A 22,965-nucleotide genomic window follows, 5' to 3' on the forward strand; every position below is an offset into this window, starting at 1 on the left:
ATGGAGAAATGGGGGTGAGGGGGCCTGGAGCTGGGGGTCAGAGGGGATCATCATCAAGCAGATGGGCCGGAAGCCCTAGGAAGCCCCCGGAGAGGGCAAGGCCACAGCCTCCCAGCCGGTGGCAGTAATTCTGAGGGGCAAGGGCAGAATCTTCTTAATTGATGTCTACAGTATTTAGCACAGTGACTGCACATACCAAGTGCTGACTGGTTAGTGAATGAACAGAAGAGTGAAAACCACTAAATCTTCTCACAACATCCCAAAACACATGATCCATCAGGCCTTGAGTCAAAGCAGGGCTTGCTTCGCATCCTGAACAAGCCCAGTGGGAGGGACAGTAGCGACAGTGGGGACAAAGGCAGAGCCCCAGACTGGCCAGGTGCCTCCTGGGTTGGGGCAGAGGCAGGTGCCCGAAGGAGCACATCCATCACTGTTCAAGCCAGAGACCTGGGAGCAACATGAACAGGAAACAGGCGTCAGGCCAGACAGCCTCTCACTCTCTTGAGAGTTTGGGCAACAGAAATCAGGACCGGCAGCATTGTAGAGCACTCACAAAAAGGGGCCGGGCAGCGTTTTTCATGTCACTGCTTCCAGCAAGCAGAAGAGGAAGTTACAAGAACTTTATTGTGGCTGGTGAGCAGTACAACTGATTTGCACCCTCAATCAATCCAGAGCCCCCTGACCCCGAGTCTGTTTCCTCATCTGTAAGGGTGAAATCCCTGTGCCCTCCCTCTGGGCAGCACCATGGACAGAGTAGAGGTGTCCTGGCCTTCCAGTGGCCGCTTGGTGGGAAACAATCTATTTGCCTGTAGACGGCGGTAGCCACACATTATGAAAGCCACTGACAACGGGGAGAGCAAGATGCTGAAATGCATTAGAAAGCTCTAGCACCCTCTCCTTACTCTGCATGCAGGGGGTACAAGTGTCACAAGCTGGGCTGAAGGGAAAGGAAAGCTCCTCTGTCCCCGTGTCCCAAGCAGAACAGGGCCAGGAGACCAGGGGAGCTGCGGACTCGCCAAAGGCCACTAACCTTCCTCCAGTCCCAGCCCGCAGGAGCAGCATGGGACAGTTGGGGCTGGAAGGGTATCTAGTGGCCCCAGGTGCAGAAGGGAAGTGCATTGACGTGTGCATTTTGTTTCTAGGACCCCTACTCTGCCTTCTTTAAAATAGACACTGACAGGGATGGCATAATCAACATGCGCGATCTTCACAGATTGCTACAGCGGCTACTCTTCAACCTGAAAGACGAGGAGTTTGAGCACTTCCTTGGCCTTCTTGGCTTGAGACTTAGTGTCACTTTAAACTTCCAGGAATTTCAAAATCTGTGTGAGAAGAGGTCCCCCCAAATGGACGAGGCACCCCAAAGACTCATTAGATAAGGAGACAGTGGGAATCAGCATCTTCTACGCACACTGCTGGAACATCCGAAGGGTTAAAGCCGTTCTTTTCTGTTTCTCTGGGTCTAAGAAAATCCACATCGGCCTATGCATTCAAGGTAAAGCAAACCAGAAAAGCACATCCCTGGCTCCCCACCCAAAGCACTGTCTTATCTGTCACGGGGTGTCCCGCCTGCCTGTGCACACTCATCTTTCTGTCTGTTAATCTGATGTCAGCTCTATATGCTTTCTTGTTTTCAATACTAGGGATTGAGCCCAGGGTCTCCTCACTGAGCTACATTCCTAGCCCTTTTTAAATTCAATTTTTTCTTTTTTTTGAAAGACAGTCTCACTAAGGCACTACGTTGCCAGGCTGGGCTGGAACTTGCGATCCTCCTGCCTCAGCCTCCCAGAGAGCTGTATATGTTTTTGGCTCAGCCCTTTAAGAATGCAGTTTCTGAGGCCTCTCTGAGCTCTGCTTAAGGCTCGGCTCCTCCAAGGGACCACTGCAGGGGGAGCTTGGTTCCAGTGCCTCCTTGTGGACGGAACACATGACCACCATCCCCACCCCCTAAAAACGACCCTCCCTGCCTCCTCCCCCCTGCAGATGCTCAGCTAGGCCACAGATGTGAATCTGGGGACCCCAGACTGTCTTGGAGCAGTCGGCAGGAACAGAGGTGTTGTCTGTCCCCACTGCCCTCTAGCCCTTCGGGGCAGTGCTACCCCCAGAGCCCTGCCCGATGGCACAGCCTCACACTGCCCAACAGGAGCCTTAGCACCCAGCTGGGCTCTGCACTCACTGCTCTTCGGCCTTTTCTGCGCAAGCATGTGCACTCCCTGCAGGTTGGGGGCCACCTCAGGGCCACAGCCCAGTGCTGGCCTGGGGGGGTGGAGTCTCCCCTCCTTGACAAACTATTGTAAGTTAATATTTTCAAAACGCCACCCACTACATTAACACAAGGTGTGTTTCCAACCCAGGGGGCCCACACAGTGGTGACCTCCGCTTGCCCTTTTGACCTTGAGATGCCCACAGCCTGGGTGCTCCAGGTGAGACCTCCCTTCTACCCGGCCACATGGAGCCCCCAGAAGCCACGGCCACTGTGCCAGACTGTGTGAAATTTGGTGAGGCTACACAAAGCCCTCAGACCTTGCACTTTTTGATTTTTCTTTTGCACTCATAGGTTTCATTTTAGGTTCCAAGGGTGAAAAAAAGCGAGAAAACAACTGTAGTCTCTTCCTGTGGGAAGTGGTCACATGACACGTGAGTCGCACACTTGCATCCCATTGCTCGGGTTCTGAGGAGCTTTCAGATGGGATTTGATTGCTGAACTTTAAAACAGAACAACAACAAAAATCCTCCGAAATGTTCAACCTCAAAGCACCACCTTCCCCTTGCAGGGACTCAGCTGGGTTACTTGGCTCTGTTCATCCATCCGGCAGATGCTCAGGCAGGGTCTGTGCTGGGCTGGAAGCTGTCCCAGGACAGGGTGCAAATGTGGGTGCGGTCAGAGGCTCCCTGGGGCACAGAGGCCCAGGGCAGGACGAACGGCTATGAACTCCCTGTGTGTTCTTTACTGGCCGGCTGTGGAAGTTTGAGTGCCATGGGGTGAGGGAGTCATGATGGGCTCTAGCAGGGTCATTCGTTCAGCAGCCCCAGACAGGAGGGTGAGCTCCACGTGCCATGGTGTCCTTTGCTCCACCAGCCCTGCAGACGGAGGCCCCAGGCTCCTAAGGACCCAGTCCAGTGGAGAGGAGGTGGCAGAGAAGGAAGCCCAGGGTGCCTGTCAGGAAGAGTCGCCTCCTCTGCCCGGAGAGCCTACCCTGCTCCCCTGCCCAGCCCCAACCATCTCCACCCCTCTAGCCCACCAGCCTACCTTCCTAGATGCCTTCCTGCCCTCTGGGTGTCCACCTACCACCTACACCATCCAAATGCAACGCTTTGAAATCTTTGGGTTTTGTGACTTTGTTGAAGAGAGGGCGCTATCTTGTTTGCCTCAAAATTGCAAGGTATTTTTGGTTTTAGGTACTAAATGCCAATCAGAATGACAGGCCCAATGACTTGCTTCATTTCTACAGCCCTGGTCCCTTCCCGTCCCCTTAACAGACCCCCACCACCCACACGTGTCCCCTCATAGCCCACACCAAGTACATTTTGATGCATAAGTGTCTTAAAAGTTGTAAGATACTGTCAGGTCCTTCTCACAAAACTAGATGATGCAGATTCTTCACACAAAACATTGCATAATCAGTTCCTTCCTGTTGAATGACTGAAAGACAAGAACAGATTTCCACTTTCGTCCTTAGAAATGCCTCATTCGCTGACCAAGAGCTTGGCTGGTGCAATCAGAGCTGCATCCTCCCTGCAGTCTGGGGAGCCGTTCTCTCATCCTCTGTGTTCGCCCTCCAGGTCATCTAACAGTCCCGAAAGCCCCTTCAGCCTCACTTTCATCCCTCAGCTGTCTGGGCACGATGGGGGAATTCCAAATTTTTGACAATTTGCAGTGCAATCTACTCTAAAACTATGAGGATGGAGTTGCAGTTTTCTTGAAAGAGATCCTGGTACTGTGACAGGAATGGCAAAGGGTCCTGTGCCAGTAGTGAGTGCTGGCTCACCTCCGTATTCTCTCTTCCTGCTGGCGAGGCCGTCAGTGTTTGTTTTCTTCTTCTTACCTTCTCTTTTTCTTTGCATAGTTGGGAACACTTGACGAGAAATGAAATGTTTTCTGTGTAACGAAATGCACATAAGCGGAATGAGAATCAACATCACTAAGACCCTGTAATATACAATAGGTATGGAAGGGCGTTCAAAGGACCCATATGGTAATCACAAGACAGAAGCTGTTTATATAAAGAAAATAAGGAAAACAGTTTTATTCTTTGGAAGACCACTAAGAAAGAAGAAAGGTCAGGAATACCAATTCTGATTTTGGTATCATGGTGCAGCTGGCCTCATAAAATAAACTGGGTAACCTTCCTTGCATACTTTATGGATTACGTAGAATGCTTATTATTCCTTCCTTAAATATTTGATTGAATTCACCAAGGACATCATCAAGATTTGGAGTGTCCTTCATAGGCAGATCTGTAACTAAGCTGGTTAATTTGGTAGTCATAGAGTCATTCAGGGTTTCTATTTCTTCTTGAGTGAATTTTCATTAATTTGTGTCTTTTAAGATATTGGCCCATTTCACAAAAGTTGTCAAATGAATGAGAATAAAATTGTTCATGTAACTTCCTTATTATTCCTTTAATATCTGTAGGGTGTTTAACAATAGCCCTTTCATTTAAAAAAAAATTGGTAGATGGTATATTCCCCCCTTCTTTCCTGATCACCTTAGCCAAGATTTATCAATTTTATTGATCTTTTCAGAGAACTAGTTTCTTGTTTCATTGATTTTCTTCTATTTTTCTATTTTATTGATTTCTGGTCTTTATGATTTCCATCTTTCTGCTTTTTCTTTTAGTTTTCTCTTCATTTTTATTTCTTAAATTGGAAACTCAGATTTTTTGAATCCATTCTTTCTCCTCCATCGCACTGGAGAAATATTTTTTATCTCCTATCAAAGAAGGGGAAAGAACATTTAAATTGGTGTTTGGTAGGACTATAATGAAAAGTTGTAATAGTTTTATTGAAGTATAATTTATATACCATAAAATTTGCTCATTTTAAGTGATTTCTAGTAAATTTTAAAAGTTGTACAATCATTGTTACAATCTAATTTTTAAACATTTCTATTATCTCAGAAATATCTTTTAAAATTTTTATTTTTACCTTTACTAGTGCTTGTTTGCAGTACATCGCGATTGCATTCACCGTGGGGTGTTGGTGCGTGGACATCACATGTCTGACTTCTTGTTTACATCTCCTTCACTTCCCACTCTCCCATCATTCCCCTCCACCTCTTGATTCCTTTTCCTTTTGCCAAAGATCTATCTTCCCATTTCCTATTATCTTTTGTTTTGCTCTTTAATTTATTTATATTTTGGGTTTCTCGTGTAAGAGAAATCATGCAATATTTAAGCTTGTGTGTCTGATTTATTTCATTTAACATTATGGTCTCAGGGTGCATCCATTTTCCCACAAATGACTCAACTTCATCTCTCTTTATGGGAGAGTAGTACTCCACTCTGTATAAATACCACACTTGCTTTATCCATTCATCTGTTGGTGGACATATAGGCTGCTTCCAAGATTTGGCTATCAGGGATATGCATGTATCACTGTTATTTGATGACTTTAACTCTTCCAGGAAGATACCTAGGTGGGGAGTATCTGGGTGGAATGGAATTTCTGGTTTTAGTTTTTTGAGGAATCTCCATACTAATTTCCATAGTGGTTCTATCAGTTTACATTCCCACCAACAGTGTAAAAGGTTCCTTTCCCCCTTCATTCTCATCAGCATTTGTTACTGTTTGGTTTTTTTATGATAGCTTTTCTTCCTGGAGTCCATTCTTGTGTGTATATGTGTGTGCGTGTGCATGTGTGTGTGTGTCCAGATCCTCTCTGCACACTTCTAGAGTTAGAACTGGCCTTAGCCCTAAGCTGGAAAGGGAATAAGGGAAGGAAAAGCCCACACATCCCATGACTGTCATTCTTTGAGTTTTGATTTCCTGTCCACCAGCCTCCTATCATTTAGATTTTAGTGTCCTCATAGAGGTACATTTTGTATTCTATGCAGAGCTTCGGTGGTAATAAGAGGGAGAGGAAGGGCAGAGGGGTCCACTGCATCTCACCTGGGAGTAGAACTTCACCTCAGGACTCTTGCATGGCTTGGGTGCCCCTCAAGCTCCTCACATAGCAGCTGCCACCTCCTCATACACATTTCAGAGAGCAGCTCCCTGGCCTCCTGCTAATGCCCCTTCCCCCATCATTCTTGGAGAGCCTCCGTATCTGAAGTCATCCGATTCACTTATTTTTCAGTGTGTTTGTCCTAAGTCCCCTGTAAGGGTGGAGGCTCCCATCTACTCTGCTTGGGTTGGGGAAGATGGAGATCATTCGGGGGCTCATGCCCCTCAGGGGTCTGTGATAGCTGTGGGGCAGTCCCAGCGAGTCCTCTGAGTTCAGGGAGGATTTAGGGAGAGTCTAAAAGTGAAGGCAGGTGATACACATCCTGACCCTTAAAATTCTTTTAAGTAAAAGTGCCAGAGATGAGACACAATCCCATCAGCTTCCCACAACCTTGGTGCTGAGGTGGTGATAGGGCAGGGGTGGCAGAGGTGAGACCCCTCTTCCACCCTGGAAGTTCCATGGTTCTGTGGAGTCTGGGAGGCAGTTGGAGCAATGGCGCAGAGGGGCAGGTGAGGTCAGGGGCTGGTGACTCAGATGTGTGGGTGAAGCATCCAGGTAGCAGCCAGGGACATCAGAAGGGGGTGGATGGGAGCCAGGCAGAGGGAATACACTCACTCCATCTAGCAACTGAGGCAGGCACCTGCCACATCCCCACTGTGGGGTCACCATGCCCTGTACAGAGTTGCATCCCCAGCCTGATTTGCTTGAGCGAAAGGGAAGACCCAGGGCACCCCAGTTCCTTTGGCCAGGTTTCACTGTTCTTGTACCCGGGGCCAAGAGAGGAAGGTGTTCTGTTAAGGAGCAGTCACGGTGTGAGTAAACATAGCAGAACTTTGATTCTCTTTAAATCCTACAATCCTAAACTTTGAAAATTAGCTGAGACCCAGAAATCTGTAAGCTGTGCTCTCCAATTATCCCTCAACTGTTTAGACTGCATTTTCTCTCCATCTTGCAAATTCAAAAAAGTTTACAGTTGTTTTAAACCTAAGATCCTTAATGTTGTATTATCCCCCCCAAGAATAAATGAGCCCTTGTTTGTCTTGTGTGTTGCAAAAAAAAAAAAAAAAGTTGAATAGCATTTATCTGAAAATAAACAGGGCCTTACAAAATTTAAGACTTCCCTACCATACAGCTGGGAAATAAGACTGTATTTTAAGAACTAAGTTAGACCAGATGTGACATAACAGACTTTAATGGTATCTTTGAAACAAACAGGGGGTAAGGGAACCCTTTGGGAGATTCACGAGCCCATTAAATTTAAACACAGTTACTTATTAATTTTTTTCTCTTTTAAGACCCAAACAGAAAGTCGCGGATTCAGAACTAGCCTGTGAACAGGCTCATCAGTATCTTGTTATCAAAGCAAAAAACAGATGGGCGGACTTGTCCAAGGTAAGAAAATGATGATTTCCTTAAAAGCAAAGAAAATGTATTCCAGTGTTTCAAGACCGCCGGGAAGATCAAGCTGTTTAAATCTAGCCATGGAGATGGCTGTGGAACAACTTTGTACACCCCATTCACTGACTCCTTGTGTTCTCAAAAGACTTTTCCAAACTAAATCCTCACGTTCAAGGTCAACTGATGTTCAGAAAGGTGAGTTATTCTAGGAGTTACCTAGAGAAAGTCCTGGTCATAGTCCAGGCCAGATGAGAATTACAAATTTAATTGAAAAATATGAGAAGCTGTCATATGTAATTTGGCATGATTATAAATTTGCATTTTAAAGAGCAGTTTCCTCCTCTCTTGCCAAAATGATAGGAAGCACATTTACCAAGCAGACGCCCTTCATGTGCAATCACATGAGTTATGGCTGTGGTTCTGAGCTGTGGACAGGAACTCTGACAACATGACAGCTCTAGCTACAGGGTAATAGACGTCAGGGTCCGTCCTGACACCAAGGATACGGAGTCACTATTTCACAGTGCACAAGGATACAGTAACATCCTGTAGCAAGTTTTACAACTGCATGATGGAAGTATTTGCACATTGCGAAGAATGTCTCTGCTGGGTTTCACTGGGTCACTGTCTTTCCATTTGCTCTTCCTTGGCCTGTGCCCATTATGTAGTTCTGTCCGCTAAGTCCCCTCCAGTGCTGGCCTAAGCCAGTCAATCACAGCCCAAATCTCTGCATGGCCCACTGAGCCAGGGCTAGCCTTGCATGGCTACCCTGCAGGCTAGGAGTATGGGCAGGGTCTGGGATAGAAACCTTGGTGCCCACTCGCTGGGAAGAGAGCAGGTCCAGCTAGGGCACTGTCCCTGTCCTCTGTGCCAGCTTCTCTATGACCTCTGTCACTCAGGGCCAATCTGGTAAAGAAGAATCCCCTAGCCAAGTGCAATGGTACACGTCTGCAATCTTAGCAATCTGGGAGGCTGAGGCAGGAGGATCACAAGTTCAAGCCCAGCCTGAGCAACTTAGTGAGAACTTGTCTCAAAATTTTAAAAGTACAAAGGATTGGGGGTATAGCTCACTGTGAGGCTCTGGTCTCCAGCCCCAATACAAACAAAAACAAACCAAGAAAAACCCTCTGTGGCCAGCCATCCTTTCCTCCCAGGGCAGTAAACATGCTCTGCCACCACTCTTCCCCTTCTCCTCCCTCCTCTCTCTGCAGTCCACCCACTAACACAGACCAGACTAGCCATAGCCTCATCTTCCGAGCCTCCTTGTGGACCCCAGGGAGTCTGAAGACCAACTCCACCCACCCCCAGCTTTGTCCTTTCCTGCTTTGATTTGTTCAGCACATGCACCAGGCATGCACCAGGACCCAGGGGTCACAAAGGGCCATCTGACACAGGCCTCGTGAAACTTGCAGACCAGTGGAGGGACAGTTACTAAGTAGCAATGCAGATAATAAGCAATGAGGCCTGCTGTACAAAAGCAGACCTAATAAGCAGGCTGTTGGAGAGTGACAAGTGCCTGGGGCACTTCATCTCTGCCATTGGTTCTGGGTTGCTGTCGCCTATGTCCTTGCCAGCACTTGGTATTGACCATGTTCTGGGTATGTGCCATTCACCTAGGTGTGTGGTGGTGTCTTGTTGTTGTTTTAAATTGCATTTCTACAATGACATATGTTTCAGGACATCTTTTCATATGCTTATTTGCCTGTTAAGATCTTGACCCATTTTTAAATTATTTTTTTATTATTAAGTTTTTAAAGTTCTTTATAAAATGCCTAAAAGATAATATAGGTCACCTAGATTTTCTCCTATGTTATCTTTTAGGCCTTTTATAATTGTGTATTTTATACTCAGATCTGAGATCCACTTGGAGTTAATTTTTAATGAAGTATGTAAGGTCTGTGTCTAGTTTTTTGTTGTTGTTTTGTTTTGTTTTGTTTCAGTGGATGACTACTTGCTCCAGCACTGTTTATTGAAAAGACTTCTTTCTCCATTGTATTGCCTTTGCCACTTTGTCAAAAAGCCATTGATTATACAGTGGGCCTTCAAGTTACAACTGGCCTGACATACAAACAACTTGGGTTATGACCAGAATTTTAGTTCTAACTTATGATCCAAGTCTTGAGTAATGACCAAATCCTGGCCGCTTGTGCTTCCAGATGGTCTCGATATAGATTTAACCCTTAAAGAGTTCTGGAGGGAACGTGACAACATCCTTTCCTGTGTGGGGGTTCACTGAGCAATCCTGGGCCAGTGTCTCTCTAAGGACACTGAGATCTGCCTGTGTACAGGAGAGAGACTTTGAAGGCTGTGGAGAGGAGCCTGAGCCTTCAATAGACCAACTTGAGTTAACCAGCCCTCAGGAATGAACTGAGCTTGTAAGTCAAGGGTCCCCTTTACACATGTGGGCCTGGCTCCCAGCTGTCTATTCTGTTCTACTGACCTATTGTTCTGTTCTTTTCCCAACTGTACTGTTGTGATTGCTGTAGCCTCACAGCACACCGTGAAGTTGAGCCATGCTGGACCTCCAGCTTTTCTCTTCTGCTTCAGTACGCTTTGGCTCCTCTGGGCCTTTTGCCTCTCCAAATAAACTTTAGAATCAATCTGTCAATATCCACAACGTAACTTGCTGGGGTGTTAATCAGAGTTGTATTAAATAATCCATAGATCAAGTTGCGAAGAACTGATATCTTGATGATATTGAACCTTCCCATCTATCAACAAGGAGCATCGCTTCATTTTATTCCTTTCTCTTCTGTGATTTTCCTTATACAGATCTTGTATATGTTGTGTTAAACATATACCTAAGTATGTCTGTCATCTTGGGCAGTTCTAATGTAAATGATGTTGTGTTTTAATCTCAAATTCCATTTGTTCATCGCTGGCATACAGGAAAGTGACAGACTTTTGTACCTTAATCTTATATCTTGCAACTCTGGCACTATTGCTTTTTAGTTCTAGGAGAGTCTTTGTTTGTTTGTTTGCATTTTCAATTCTTTAATATTTTCTATGTAGACAATCATATCATCTGTGAAAAAAGACAGTTTTATTTCTTCTTTTCCATTCTGTATACTTTTAATTTCCACTAGTTGTGTTACTGCATTAGCTAAGATTTCCCATAAAATGTGGAAAGACAGTGGTGAGAGGGAATGTCCTATGCTCACTCCTGATCTTAATGGGAGAGCTTCTGGTATCTCATCCCTAGGTATGATGTTAGCTATAGGTTTTTATAGCTACATTTTTATCAAGTTAATAAGAAGTTCCCTTCTACTCTTAGTTTACTAAGAGTTATCATAAATGGGCATTGGATTTTGTTAAGTGCTTTTTCTTCACCTTTGATATTATCATGTGGTTTTTCTTCTTTTTTCAGTTGATGTGATGGATTGCTTTAATGAATGTTTCAAATATCGAACCATCCTTGTATAACTGGGTCAAGCCCCACTTGGTCAAGGTGTGTAATTCTTGTTATATATTGTTGGATTTCGTTTGCTGGTATTTTGCTGAAGATTTTCACAGCTACATTCATGAGAGTTACTGGTCTGTAGTTTCCTCATAGTGTTTTGGTATTAGAGCAATGCTGGCCTCATGGAACAAATTAGGAGTGATCTTCTGTTTCTGTCTTCATGGTTCCTGTGGAGGATTTTGCTCAAGGCTGCTGCTCCAGTAAGTTGTGATTCTCTGAATTCACCTGTCTGTTCTCTCCAACTTGGCAGAAGTGGTTTGCTCTGTGACCTGACTTCCCTTTGGATGTAAGAACTATTATTGATTTTTCAATTTGTTCAGATTTTTACAAGTTTTGGGGACAGAGTGGTGGCTTCCAATATTTTTACATGCCACATTTGCTACATGTTCTTAAAGGGACTTTGAAATGCTTTAGAATGAATATTTAAATCCTAATTTTTAAAAATATGACTCTACTGGGGAGTATTTAAAGTGCATATGCATAGTTCAAATAAATTTAAAGTGGTCACCATGTAACTGCCATCTGAATAAAGTTAAAGAACAGTGTCCTTATCATAGACCATGAGTCAAGCAGCACACTTCTGGAGGGGACCAGACAGTTGATATTTTTGGCTTTGTGTAAGGCCTCAGTCACCACTCAGCCCTGCCGTTGTAGCACTTGGTACTCTCAGACTTAATTTTTCCATGCTAGTGGATTTACAATAGTATCTTATTGTGTTTAATTAACATTTTATTGGTTATTAATGAAATCAAGCATCTTTTCATTTGTTTATTCATTTGTCAGGTTTTCTTTGTTGTCTAGTGCTTACTTGAGACTTTTCACAGTGTTCAAACGGAGTTGTTGTTTTCTAATTGACCAATAGGAATTTTACTGTTCCTGGGTATTACTTTCTTTTTATTGCAGTGCTGAGTGTCCAGCCCAGGTCCTGTCACAAGCTAGGCAATAAATAACTCTGCCACTGAGCTACAATCCAGCCCTGGTTACCACTCTTTTGTAAGTGATATTGATGCAAATATCTCCTCTCAGTTTGATTTCTCTTTCTGGTGTTTTTATCTGGAGTCTTGTGATACCTACAAGATCTTTCTTTAATGCAGTCAAATTTATCAGCATTTCCCTGGAGGGCTTGTTTGAGAAATCGTGTCCTGCCCTGAGGTCATGAAGATCTTCTCTCACAGTCTCTCCTAGGAGCTTAGGAGTTTCCTCTTTCCTGTGCAGGTCTGGGGATCTGGACTGGATGTTTATGTGTTGGGAGGATGGGGCCAACTCCTCTCTTCCCTGTGGATACCCTGGCAGCCTCGCCTTTCGCCACAGGCCCTCCTTCCCCGGCTGACCTGCTGCATCACCACCAGGGCCCACAGTGTCTCCAGATGCCTCCTTCCGTCTCACTGGTCAACCTGTGTTCCCTGGCACCTGTACCTCATCTTTGCAGTTGCTATAACTTACTGATATATCATAATTAGCTGTAGGCAACTCCTTCCACCTCATTTACCAAGGGGTTTTGAATCAGTTTGCCAAATTCCATTTTTAAAAAACTTACTGAGAAGGGTTAAGACTTTTCTATATAGAGGTCTTATGTATCATGTATAGATTTATTCTCAGGACTTTCCATTTTAGTACTGTCTTTAATTTTTCTTTTCCTATAACTGATATATAAAAAGGTGATCAATTCTACCTGTTCATATAGAATCCGGGCTTTCTTGTTAAATTTGCCTCATATGCAACTTATTTGTGATCCTTTGTGTTCCTATGAATACAGCCCTGCCCCCTGGGAATAATGATGGTCGCTGGGGGGGCGGGGTTCTTTCACCAGTGGCATAAGGTTTGAAGAGGACCTTGTGCCCATTCTGGCTACCCCATTGTGTTGCCACCAGGAGATTAAAGAGCTGTCCCTTGGAAATCATTAGCTGGGTACCATGATGTTGGCTGCTGTTCCAATCTGTGGTCCTCCTAAATCCCTACCAAGTCACCAGGTACTGTTGTGCCTCTGGGGGACACTGATATGGTGCCGCATCATCCTGTCACTCCAGCTGGCACCTGATGTGCCCCACATCATCTCTCACAGCCAGGGGACCGAAACCACGCACTGTGGGGGCAGGAACCCTCAATCTCATTTCTCAGTGTCTGGTTCACCCTCGTTTCCAATAGTGAGTAGATTCCAGGGCAAGCCCCAGAGACCGTGCTTTTACCCCTTAATAATTTCCTTCAACACATGACGCTTGTCCCTGAGGTGTTCATCATCTTCCCTACAGGATCGATGAGGACACCTGGAACTGAGGGTAAAGGAGGAAGAGAACCCCCTTAGATCATTTTAGACACTGACTAGTAAGCACACTTTATATGCTACTAAATGCCATTTTGACATTGCAGAATTTTATAGAAACGGATACCGAGGGCAATGGCATCCTTCGACAACGGGATATAAAGAACATCTGTATGGCTTTGACATTCCCCTCACACCAAGAGAATTCCAGAAGCTTTGGCAAAGGTAAGTGGAGTCTACAGGATGGTCCAGATCTGTTCTGATGACCTTGGGGTGATTGTTCTGGCAAATTCCATGCAAATCTTTCACCACCTCTTCAAGGAGCTGGGAAAGGTTTTCTTGGGTTGGTGTCAGTCCTGGGTCCTGGGTCTTGGAACCTGGATGCCTATTCCTCCTTCCCCATCAAAAGCAGCTGTGATGGGCAGGCTAGGCTCCAGAAATGTAGAGAGCTGTGGTAACCCCTCTCCAGTGATACTAGACTTGAGAGTTTTGTGTATCCCAGAGCACAGGCGTGCAGGCTCACATACTCACTGTTTTAAAGAAATAAGTCACTCTCCGAAGACTTCCCTCTAATACCACTGGCTCAGCACACAGATGAGCGATGGGTAAAGGAAATGGTGGTTTCCCCATCACCTACAGATGGAAATCAAACTTGCACAATGGTTTTATAGATAAGAAACTTGTTGGAAGAAAATAACCAAACTTTTGGCAACTTGGAGTTGTTTCCCAAAGGCCCCTTAGACTGAAAATAGAATCTAATGTAGATGCCATTTTTCAGAACGTGTTTTAGATGTAGCTGCTTTTGAATCGGGCCCCCAGTTGTGATATTCCCTGTGTAGATGTCTTGAGTTCTAAGCGCCAGGCCCATCTCTGATTGCTTCCTCCTTCATTGCATCCTCGTTGCCCCTTGGGCTCCTTCAGGACAGCACATCCACCCTGGCGTCCACTCAAGAGCCAGCTCAGAGCGCAGCACCTGTCATCCTTCAGCTTCTCATCTGTTCAGAGTGGCCAGGTTTAGAATTAGGTGGGTTGTTTTGTGTCTAATTTAGAAAAACCACTTGAAGTTCTCACAAAATCCTTATTTTTTAAAAGATCAGTTCCAACGCAGGGCCAATTTAGACTCCCTGTGCCTTTCCTTCCTCAGCATATTGGATAGGTAATTGCAGCTACATCAGGCAGAGCTGTTCAGCTGGGGAGATTAAGAGATGGTCCCTGTGCTCAAGGGACTGTCAGGGCCCAGGGAGCCAGGGATTCCCAGAGCACAGCACTGCCCATAAACGCCACAGCGCAGCACAAGTCAGGTGGCAGAAATTGAAAGCAGGAGTACTAGGGCCCTAGAGGGTCGCCAGGGGTCCTGGAAGGATCATGGCACCAGGCATGTTGACACACCATCGTGGGGACCAGGATGGAGATGGTGAGCGGTGACCGCCTGACCTATGGGCAGTGGGTGGTGGATTCTCAGGGTAGAAAGGAAGGTCAGGCCAGTCCTCTCCCCAGAGTCATTGTTTTCAGCTGTTATTAGCTGGGCACTGGGGAGCCATGAACTTCTGGTGTGGCTGTGATGGGAAGTGAAGCAGGAAACTGCTGGAGATAAATCCAGGCCCTTGGGAGAAACCAGGCTCCTGAGCAGGGACCAGCGCTGGGAATCTAGTGTCCCCTGTTGGGCTCCCTTGGAGAGTAAACATGCACAACCATGCCCCTTCCTGAAGTGTTCCCATTTTCAGTGGAGGTCCACACTTGCCATTGCATTTAGCTGAGATCTTACACACGAATGAACAGTATTATGAAATGCACAGATTCTCACTCTGTGTTGAAATCTGCTTGTGGTCAGAATTTTTCTGCCCTTGATTGGTTGACCTTCCGTCGTGGACACTGAGCGGGTGAGAGCAACAGCACAGCAGACAGACGCCCAGGTGTGGCTCCTGTGCCCTTTCCAGCCATGTGGCCCCCTCATGTTCCTGGCTTCTCTGGGCCTTGCAGTTCTCATCTGCCAAACAGAACTCATCCTCCCCGCCACCTGGGGACGCGTGAGGATGGCCCAGGTGACATGGGGGGAAATGCCAGCCCTCTCCTCATTTAGTCCTGCCACAAAACGGGATCTAAACGCCCAGCAGTGTGGTTCTTGGTGGTTAGGCAGAGAAGCCAAGGGCCCATCTCCTTAATATCCCATGTGGCCTGAAGAAGAGGAACACTTGGAGATCAAGTGCAGAGTCCCATTGGTGCCTGATCAAGGCCTCAGGGATGAGTGACTGCTAAGTGAGGCTTTTTGAACTAAGTTGCCTTTTATTTTCATGTGGCAAAATCGATTTGTTAAGAAGTGGAGAGATATAAGAGCAAGGACGAATCCCATACAATTAGGAGCTGTAGACAAGTCCAATTCTCAGTGCAAAATTCCCACTCCCTCCCCTCACTCAGGGGACCCCTCAAGCCACTCCCCAACTTACCTTTTCCGATCAGCACCCCTACACCTTCCTTGCCCTGCCTGTGACCTTGTTGTTGGGTCTCTCTTAGCTCACTAAAGCAATGCACAGCAAGTTTGCAAATTGTAACACTTGTTACTGTGATTTTTATTCCATTAGACAAACTACTTCAAAAAATCGTTTATGCTGTATCTACATTTCAGACATCAAATCAAATTTGTATTGACTTAGGATTTGTTCCCCAATTTTTTTCTTGTGCTAAAATACACATAAAATTTACCATCATAACCATTTTTAAGCATGCAGTTCGGTGGTATTAAATGTGTTCATAATATTGTATGGCCATCCCCACTGTACCTCTCTGTTCATCTTGTAAAACTGAAACTGTTTTTCGGTTTTCATTTTGTTTTGTTTTGTTTTGGCAGTTCTGAGGCGTGAACCCAGGCTCTTTGAACTGAGCTACATGCCCAGTCTCTTTTAGATTTCATTTTGAGACAGGGTCTTGCAAAATTGCTAAGTTGCCTGGGCTGGGCTCAAACTTGTGATCCTCCAGCCTCCCAGATTAAGGAGACTTTTTTTTTTTTGGTTCCAGGGATCGAACTCAGGACCTTGCATTTGCAAGGCAGGCGGTAGAACCACTGAGCTAAATCCCTGGCCCCCTAAGGGGAGTTTTAAACTGAGTAATTGGAGCTGTGCAGTAGCCAGAGCAGCTGGCCAGGGGACTCCCCCTGAGATTACCTTGAGGCCTCATGTGGGGGAGGGTAGTAGTGCCTTACCCACAGCATGGTTCAGGAGCAGCCATCCCATCATCTTTTGAGTCTCCACAGAGAAGAGGAGAGGGCACAGAGGACCACGTGGCCAATTTGAAGGGAGCCGGGCCTGGAAACATGGCCATTGCACTGTCCCCATTCTGTTGGCCTTGGCCACCTTCAGGGACGGTTGGGAGAAGCAGTCTGCATGTGTGTCCAGGAGGAAAAAGGGACAGAGATGGGGACACGCTGTGGTCTCTGCCTCGCGTGAATTACCCCCAAGGAGGAGGAAGGATGGGTCTTCGAGGCCAAGGGAAGCCCAGGGACATAGTTCTCTGTGTCCAGCAGAGAACAAGAAGCAGATGTCACCCAGGAAATGAGGACCCGGGGCTGGAAATCAGGGACCAGGAGGCTGCAGCTTGTGGCCACAGACCAGCAGATGGGGAGGTGCTGCCCAGAGGTCCTAGAACTGCTCCCCTCCTGGTGCCAGGGCTCCCAGGGCAGCAGGTTATCTCTGAGAGATTAGAAAGCGGCCTCCCTGCCCAGGCCTGGAGCCCACATTCAGGCCCAGACAGGAGCCTCTGATGCAGTTGGAATTCAGCTCTGTGCTGGAGGTGTCCCTGGAAATGACATGGCTCGATCTTCTTCCCACCAAGCAGTCCTCCCTGGAGCCGGCAACTGGTGGCACAGAGGACCTGCAGAACAACAAGCACAGGGTGAGAGCCACCAGGAAAGGAGAGTTTCACATTCCAGAATAGCTGCTACCTGGAGACCTGAGTGGGCAGAAGTGGACAGCAGGGAACTGGCAGGCAAGAGGGGGCATGGCCCAGCACAGCTGCCGAGCCCTAGCATGAAGGCCAGGATGCCCTGGGGACGCTGTCCTGAGGCCAGGGATGTAGCAGGAAAGCAACCTAGGCAGGTGCAGTCCAGAAAGATCCCCTGGGGACAGTGAGGGCTGGCGAGGAAGAGCCAGCGCAAGGAGGAGGAAGGTACTCCTAGGGTATCCTGGAGTGCATGTGGGGAACAGGAAAGCCCTAGGCAGCTCAGGGGAGTGGGCTCTGCACCCCACCCCAGAGCACTGCCCTTCATGGGGCATGGGGCCTAGCCATGCATCCAATGGGACAGTCCTGCACACCAGCACCCCCAGGTCTGCAGAGTGCCTGGTCTCTAAGCATAAAAGTCAGGAGCAAAACAAAAATACAGATTTGGAAAAGTGTGCCGACTGCAATGTGAATGCACACTCCTACTAGACGGCACAGAAAATCCAGAACAACATGAAGGAAGGGTCAACAACACACCTCCCAGATCCACTCGGCAGAGAGGACCAATGGCGAGATCTTGATAGCGTATTTATCTTCCTTTTTCTCCAGGTCAAGGTGACATCCATCTCAGTCCTCACCTACCCCTCCTTCCTGGTTTGTTGCCCTCATGGCTGAGTGCGTGCAGTTAGTGCTGCCGAGGGGAGCTGCGTGTCCAGGACAGGTTGTCAAGGCACCGGAAGCTCCTCCAGTTGCCCTAACAACAGGAAGGAGCCGACATCCTCCCCAGGGCAGTGTGTGGGGATCCCCACACCCCAATCTTTCTGAGTAGCAGAGCCCAGGGGAGTTGGGAGCACCCAGGGCCAACGATGCCCTCTGTCCATCCAAGGGGTCAGAAGAGGAAGACCACAGTGCTGGGCAGCAGGGGCAGGGAAGATGATGTTCCGTTCCTGTGAAAAGATGCACGTTAAAAAAAATGGCAAAAATACAGACAAGGAAATAATGGCACCATCCATTATTCACTCCACATTTATTAAGCACCTGTGAAGTGCACCATTTCAGAGGTTTGGATTAGTCTAGAGGGTCTAGTTTATGCTGTAGAAGTCAATTAATAAATTAACCCCCAAATCTCAGTGGTTCAGCACATCAGTATTTTATGTCTTATTCTGGTGCAGATCTAGTGGCTTTTGTGAACAGTTCCTTTCCAAGCAGTGATTTGGGGACCTGGCCAGCTGCCAGAGGGTGGCCTTATCATCCCAGTGGGGTACATCACCCAGCAGGTGGGGACTGCAGAGCTGGAGGGATACACCAGCTTACGAGGGTGTGCCCGCTTCTGCCCACAGCTCATTGGTAGGTCTGGCCAAGGCCCCACCAGCAACACAGGGGCTAAAAATGGGAACCAGGTGGAGGTCAGGTGAGCGCAGCTCACAGCAGGTTAAAGGGACAAAGGTGACCAAGGACTGTGAGCCTGAGCTGTCAGGAGCAGCCCTCTGCTTGGCTTTGAAGAGATCGCTGCAGGAAAATTGCCACGTGAAGGTGTTCTCTGTCATTCCTTCAGCCATGAAGCAATGATTTTTTTAAACTAAGTGCTGGCCCTGTGCTGAATTCTAGGGTCCCAGGGATGAAAGGTGGCACCACGCTCACTATGATCTAAAAGAAGCTTCGGAGGAGAGTGATGCAGAAAGTGTGTTCTAGAAGCGCACCAAGGAGAAGCCCCCAGCAGATAGCAACAAGGTGGGCAAGGTTGGCATAGGGAGGGGTGTGACCAGCCACCCAGGCAGCCCCGACCGGAAGTGAACAGGTACACAATGCCCGGTGTACACACCTGTCTTGATAGAGTAGTTGTGTTATATCCACATTCATATAAAAATATCAGGGTCTCACGGTGTAAATATGGAAATATGAGGAGAGCCCATGAAAGTTCCCATTGCTGGGCAACAGCTGGAGTGAGGAAAGGATGCAGGAAGCAAGGTTACCCCTCGGGCTCAGCCAAGCCCAGCCTGAAGAGAAACTCTCTGGTATCCAGCTGCTCAACATCTGGACAGGGCGGGCCTCAGGGCAAGAAAGTTGGCTCTTTAGCTTCGAAAAGAAAATCAGATGCGATACGAGCACAGGGGTTGAGCCTTAGCACACTGCGTCTGCAGGATGTTCCCGTTGGAGACATTGGCCCTGGGGACAACATGTCGGCCAGGTGAGCTTAGGCTGAGCTGGAAGAACTCTTCAGAGGGCCAAAGCTTCTATAGCTCTAGCCGGCAGCCTCAGAAGAAGCAGGATCCCTATCTCCAGCGTGGCTCTCTGCAAGGCTGGACTTCCACATGCGGGGGGAACAGAGGAAGGATCTGGGCTGTGGATGGGGACTGGAGCAGACAGTGTCTAACCTTCAGTGACTCCTTCAGAATTCAATGGCTGTGCCCACTGGGCCTGGCCAGCTCAGGGCGCTGGCCACTGTCCATTCTGAACAGCACCTGTTAGAGCCACCAGACCAACCTCCAAAATGATCACTGGGCACATAAGGTACCACATCCTCCTCCTCCCCGACGTGGCTTGGGTCATGGGGCGTTCATCCCAAAACCCACTTGAGCCCTAATCTCTGGCACCATTGGCATTCAAAAGCACTTCTGAAATTTATGTAAGAAGCAAGTGCCTGAACTGAGCATAAAGAATCCAGACTTTCTGAGCGAAACAAAACCATATGAACATATCCAGATTATGTGTACCACCAACTTGCTGTGTGTACAATAAATGGGCAGAGTAATCTGATTATGTCATAAATTAATGGGCACTGCTGCGTGCAAATGCAAGTTTTTATGGGGCCTCTGTTTATGTGCACATTTTCCCTGGCACATCTGTTGCTGAGCTGTTTTAAAATTCAACCTTTATAGGCAAGTTGATTCTTTTTTAATGTTACACAAAGGATTATGTAATGAAGGGTGAGGTTATGTAAGCTGAATTAACTCTCTTATTATTCACATTCATAACAATATTTTAGTTGCTGTTGTGCAATCTGGTCGTCTGTTCCTGTGCGATGAGAAGAGAATGTTTATGATCTTTATTAATGAAGTAATTAAGAAGTGCCTTTTCATTCAGTCCAAGTGTTGCGATTTACAGCAGGTTGTTGGGACTCTCTTGAACGTCCCGTGGCGGGAGTCCTGTCCAGCCCAGAAGCTGTCACTCTGCCTCCCCTTGGAGGGTGGTGCTCTTGGTGCCTCGTACCTGGGTCTCCACCCCATCCACCCATTCCTCCACTGAAGGAATTGAGCAGGAGGACCAAGCGAGGCATCTTATACTTGGAAGGCGAGAGAGGTTTCTGATAAAGATACCAGGGATTGTCTGGGCTATCTGTCCAGTGCTGCAGGGATGGACACCCTGAGAGCTTGGTCAGCAGGTGTTCTGACTGTAGTTGCACTGCTACTTCATTGGGTGGCACAAGGTTAGTTCCGGTTCTGATGCAGTCACAGAGAGATGCACAGCCCTGGGGTCACCCCAAGGCTCAGGAGGTGGCAGCCCTGTCCCTCTCAGGCTCAGGGATGTGAAATGACACTGCTCTTTCTTCAGCTGTTTTCACAGCAGCAGTAGGGACAACCCTTGCCCTTAAAGGCACTGCTTGGGAATCTCTGCCCTTTGTGCCCAAGGAGAGGCTTGGGAACCAGATCCTGCAGGTCTCCTTCATGGGTGTGTTGATTTGCCTTGGTTTTTTGGTTGGTTGGATTTTGAGACAGGATCTGGCTATGGAGCTCCAGCTGCTGACCTGGAACTCACAATCTTCCACCTCCCCGTTGCTCATGAGCACAAGAGCATAGGTGGTTTTCTCCTCTTCCACCGGCCCCTCCATCCTGTGAGGACAGAAGGCAGGAAAACCATGTACTGTCTTCTTCTTGAGGCCTGGTGTGCCCAAGCGCCTGTGGGGTTCAGTAGCCGTCCCGGAGCAGCTGTCAGTGTCAGGACAGAGGAAAGCAGCACTGCCCTCCAGAACGGCACGCAAGCGAGACTCAGCCAGCCGGGTACCCAGACAGCATCCTCCTGCAAGCATTAGCCTGGAGAGATTGTTTCAGTGTTAATCTTGTCCCTTGCACCTCTGGGTTTATCTGGGGGTGGGGGATATCACATCTGTAAATGCCATTTTTATCGATTAGATGAGTACCAAGATCTTTCTATAAAAATAAATGCAAATTTTCCTTTAAAGAAAATTGGCAATTTGCCTAACCATTTTTATTGAAGTGATTCTATTCTATTTGAATAACATTGGGAGATAAAAACCCTCCATTATGTCTTTTTTAATGAATTATAATTCAAAAAACTCTCAATAATAGAAACTGACATAAAAGGCACAGAGCACACTTCTTATCTTGTTTTCCTTCTCGTCTCTCTTGTTGGGTGTGTGTAATTGCTGTCACTTCAGGGAGAAAATGGGGGCTTGTACCACCCTCGAATCAAGTGACATTCGTTTATTCGAGTCTTCAGATGGAATATACTTTTTGAAGGATTTTCTTCTAAATCTTAGCATAGCTCCTTTACACATCGGTGCTCAACACAAAATAAAAGCTGTTGAATGTGCAGAAAGATTCCTTTAATTTTCTGTGGTCACAACTGTGTTCCCACTGGTGGGACAGGTGGATGGCTCTGGTTGCATTCTCCCAGGGTGGGTCTTATATAAGGAGATGGTTCTGTTGATTCAGAGCAGTGACTTTCAAATGTGGTCCCTGTGGGTTGCCCGGGGGCCCTGGTAAATACGGATTCAGAGCAAGTCTGGGGCCATGCCTGGAACTCTGCATTTCTGACCATGCAGAACGAGAAAGCAGCACCTGCACTCCTCCCAGACTGTCAGATGTGGAGCAAGCCCTAAGCACCTACACACCTTCATGGCTACTGTGACAGCTTTGTTTCTTTCTCTTTTTTCCAGCTATGACACTGAAGGAAGAGGGTACATTACTTACCAAGAGTTTTTACAGAAACTCGGTATTAACTCCTCACCAGCAGTCCACCGGCCCTATGCAGAAGATTACTTCAACTTCCTGGGTCATTTCACGAAGCCCCAGCAAGTGCAAGAAGAAATCCACGAGCCGCAGCAGAGCACAGAGAGGGCTGTGCCAGCCAGGTGGGTTTGGGAGTCCAGATGCTCTGCCCTCTGTTTAACCTGGTGGCAGGACTGCTGTCCAATGGCCCCATCCAATGTGTGCCAGCAAAGTGACAGTGGAATATTCTACTCTCTCACTGCGATGGCCTCTCGAAATCTATAAGCCAACATGAAAGGAGTTAAAAAGCGTTAAGCCTGGCCCAGTCCCAATCTTGCACTGTGTCATATTTTAAGTCACCCTTGAACACTACCCCTTGGATCCTACACCATGCCTGCTCCTTTGCTTGTCCCAGCTAGAGTGTAAGCTCCATAGGATGTCACTTTTCCAAGTGCCAGACACCTAATAGGCCCCCTGTGAACACTACTGGATGGATGGATGGATGGATGGATGAACAGACATCCTTTAACTAACCACATCTACTTGGAAGGCTCCATCCCAGTGAATTAATTCAGAAGAGCTTGGTAGATGCAAGGTGGGAATTACAGTGTGTCCTTTACAATAACAACAAAAAACACCTTTCAATCCCAATATAGTGGCCTAGGGACACGTGGCCCTAGTGCACGCCTATTTAAATGAATATGAGAAAGCTCGGAGTGTTCGTGATAACCAGCTGGCCAGCCATGCCGTGTGTAGCCGTGACTGGTACAGTGTCAGGTGTGTGCGCATCCGCAAGGACCAGG

At 47.2% G+C, this 22,965-nt stretch overlaps 1 protein-coding gene across 1 annotated transcript in view; it reads left to right on the top strand.

Annotated features, from left to right (window-relative positions):
• Efcab6 (EF-hand calcium binding domain 6) overlaps window positions 1-22,965 on the top strand; it is a 237,435-nt gene that overhangs the window by 157,335 nt on the left and 57,135 nt on the right. The window contains 5 exon segments of the mRNA XM_087213738.1: window positions 1,143-1,367; window positions 7,453-7,557; window positions 13,391-13,448; window positions 13,451-13,508; window positions 22,111-22,305. Coding sequence (XP_087069864.1) covers window positions 1,143-1,367; window positions 7,453-7,557; window positions 13,391-13,448; window positions 13,451-13,508; window positions 22,111-22,305 — 641 coding nt within the window.

This window comes from Heterocephalus glaber, unplaced genomic scaffold, assembly GCF_053883595.1.
Source record: "Heterocephalus glaber isolate CG9 unplaced genomic scaffold, H.glaber_assembly_v1.0 deba00001444, whole genome shotgun sequence".
Taxonomy (NCBI): Eukaryota; Metazoa; Chordata; class Mammalia; order Rodentia; family Bathyergidae; genus Heterocephalus; species Heterocephalus glaber.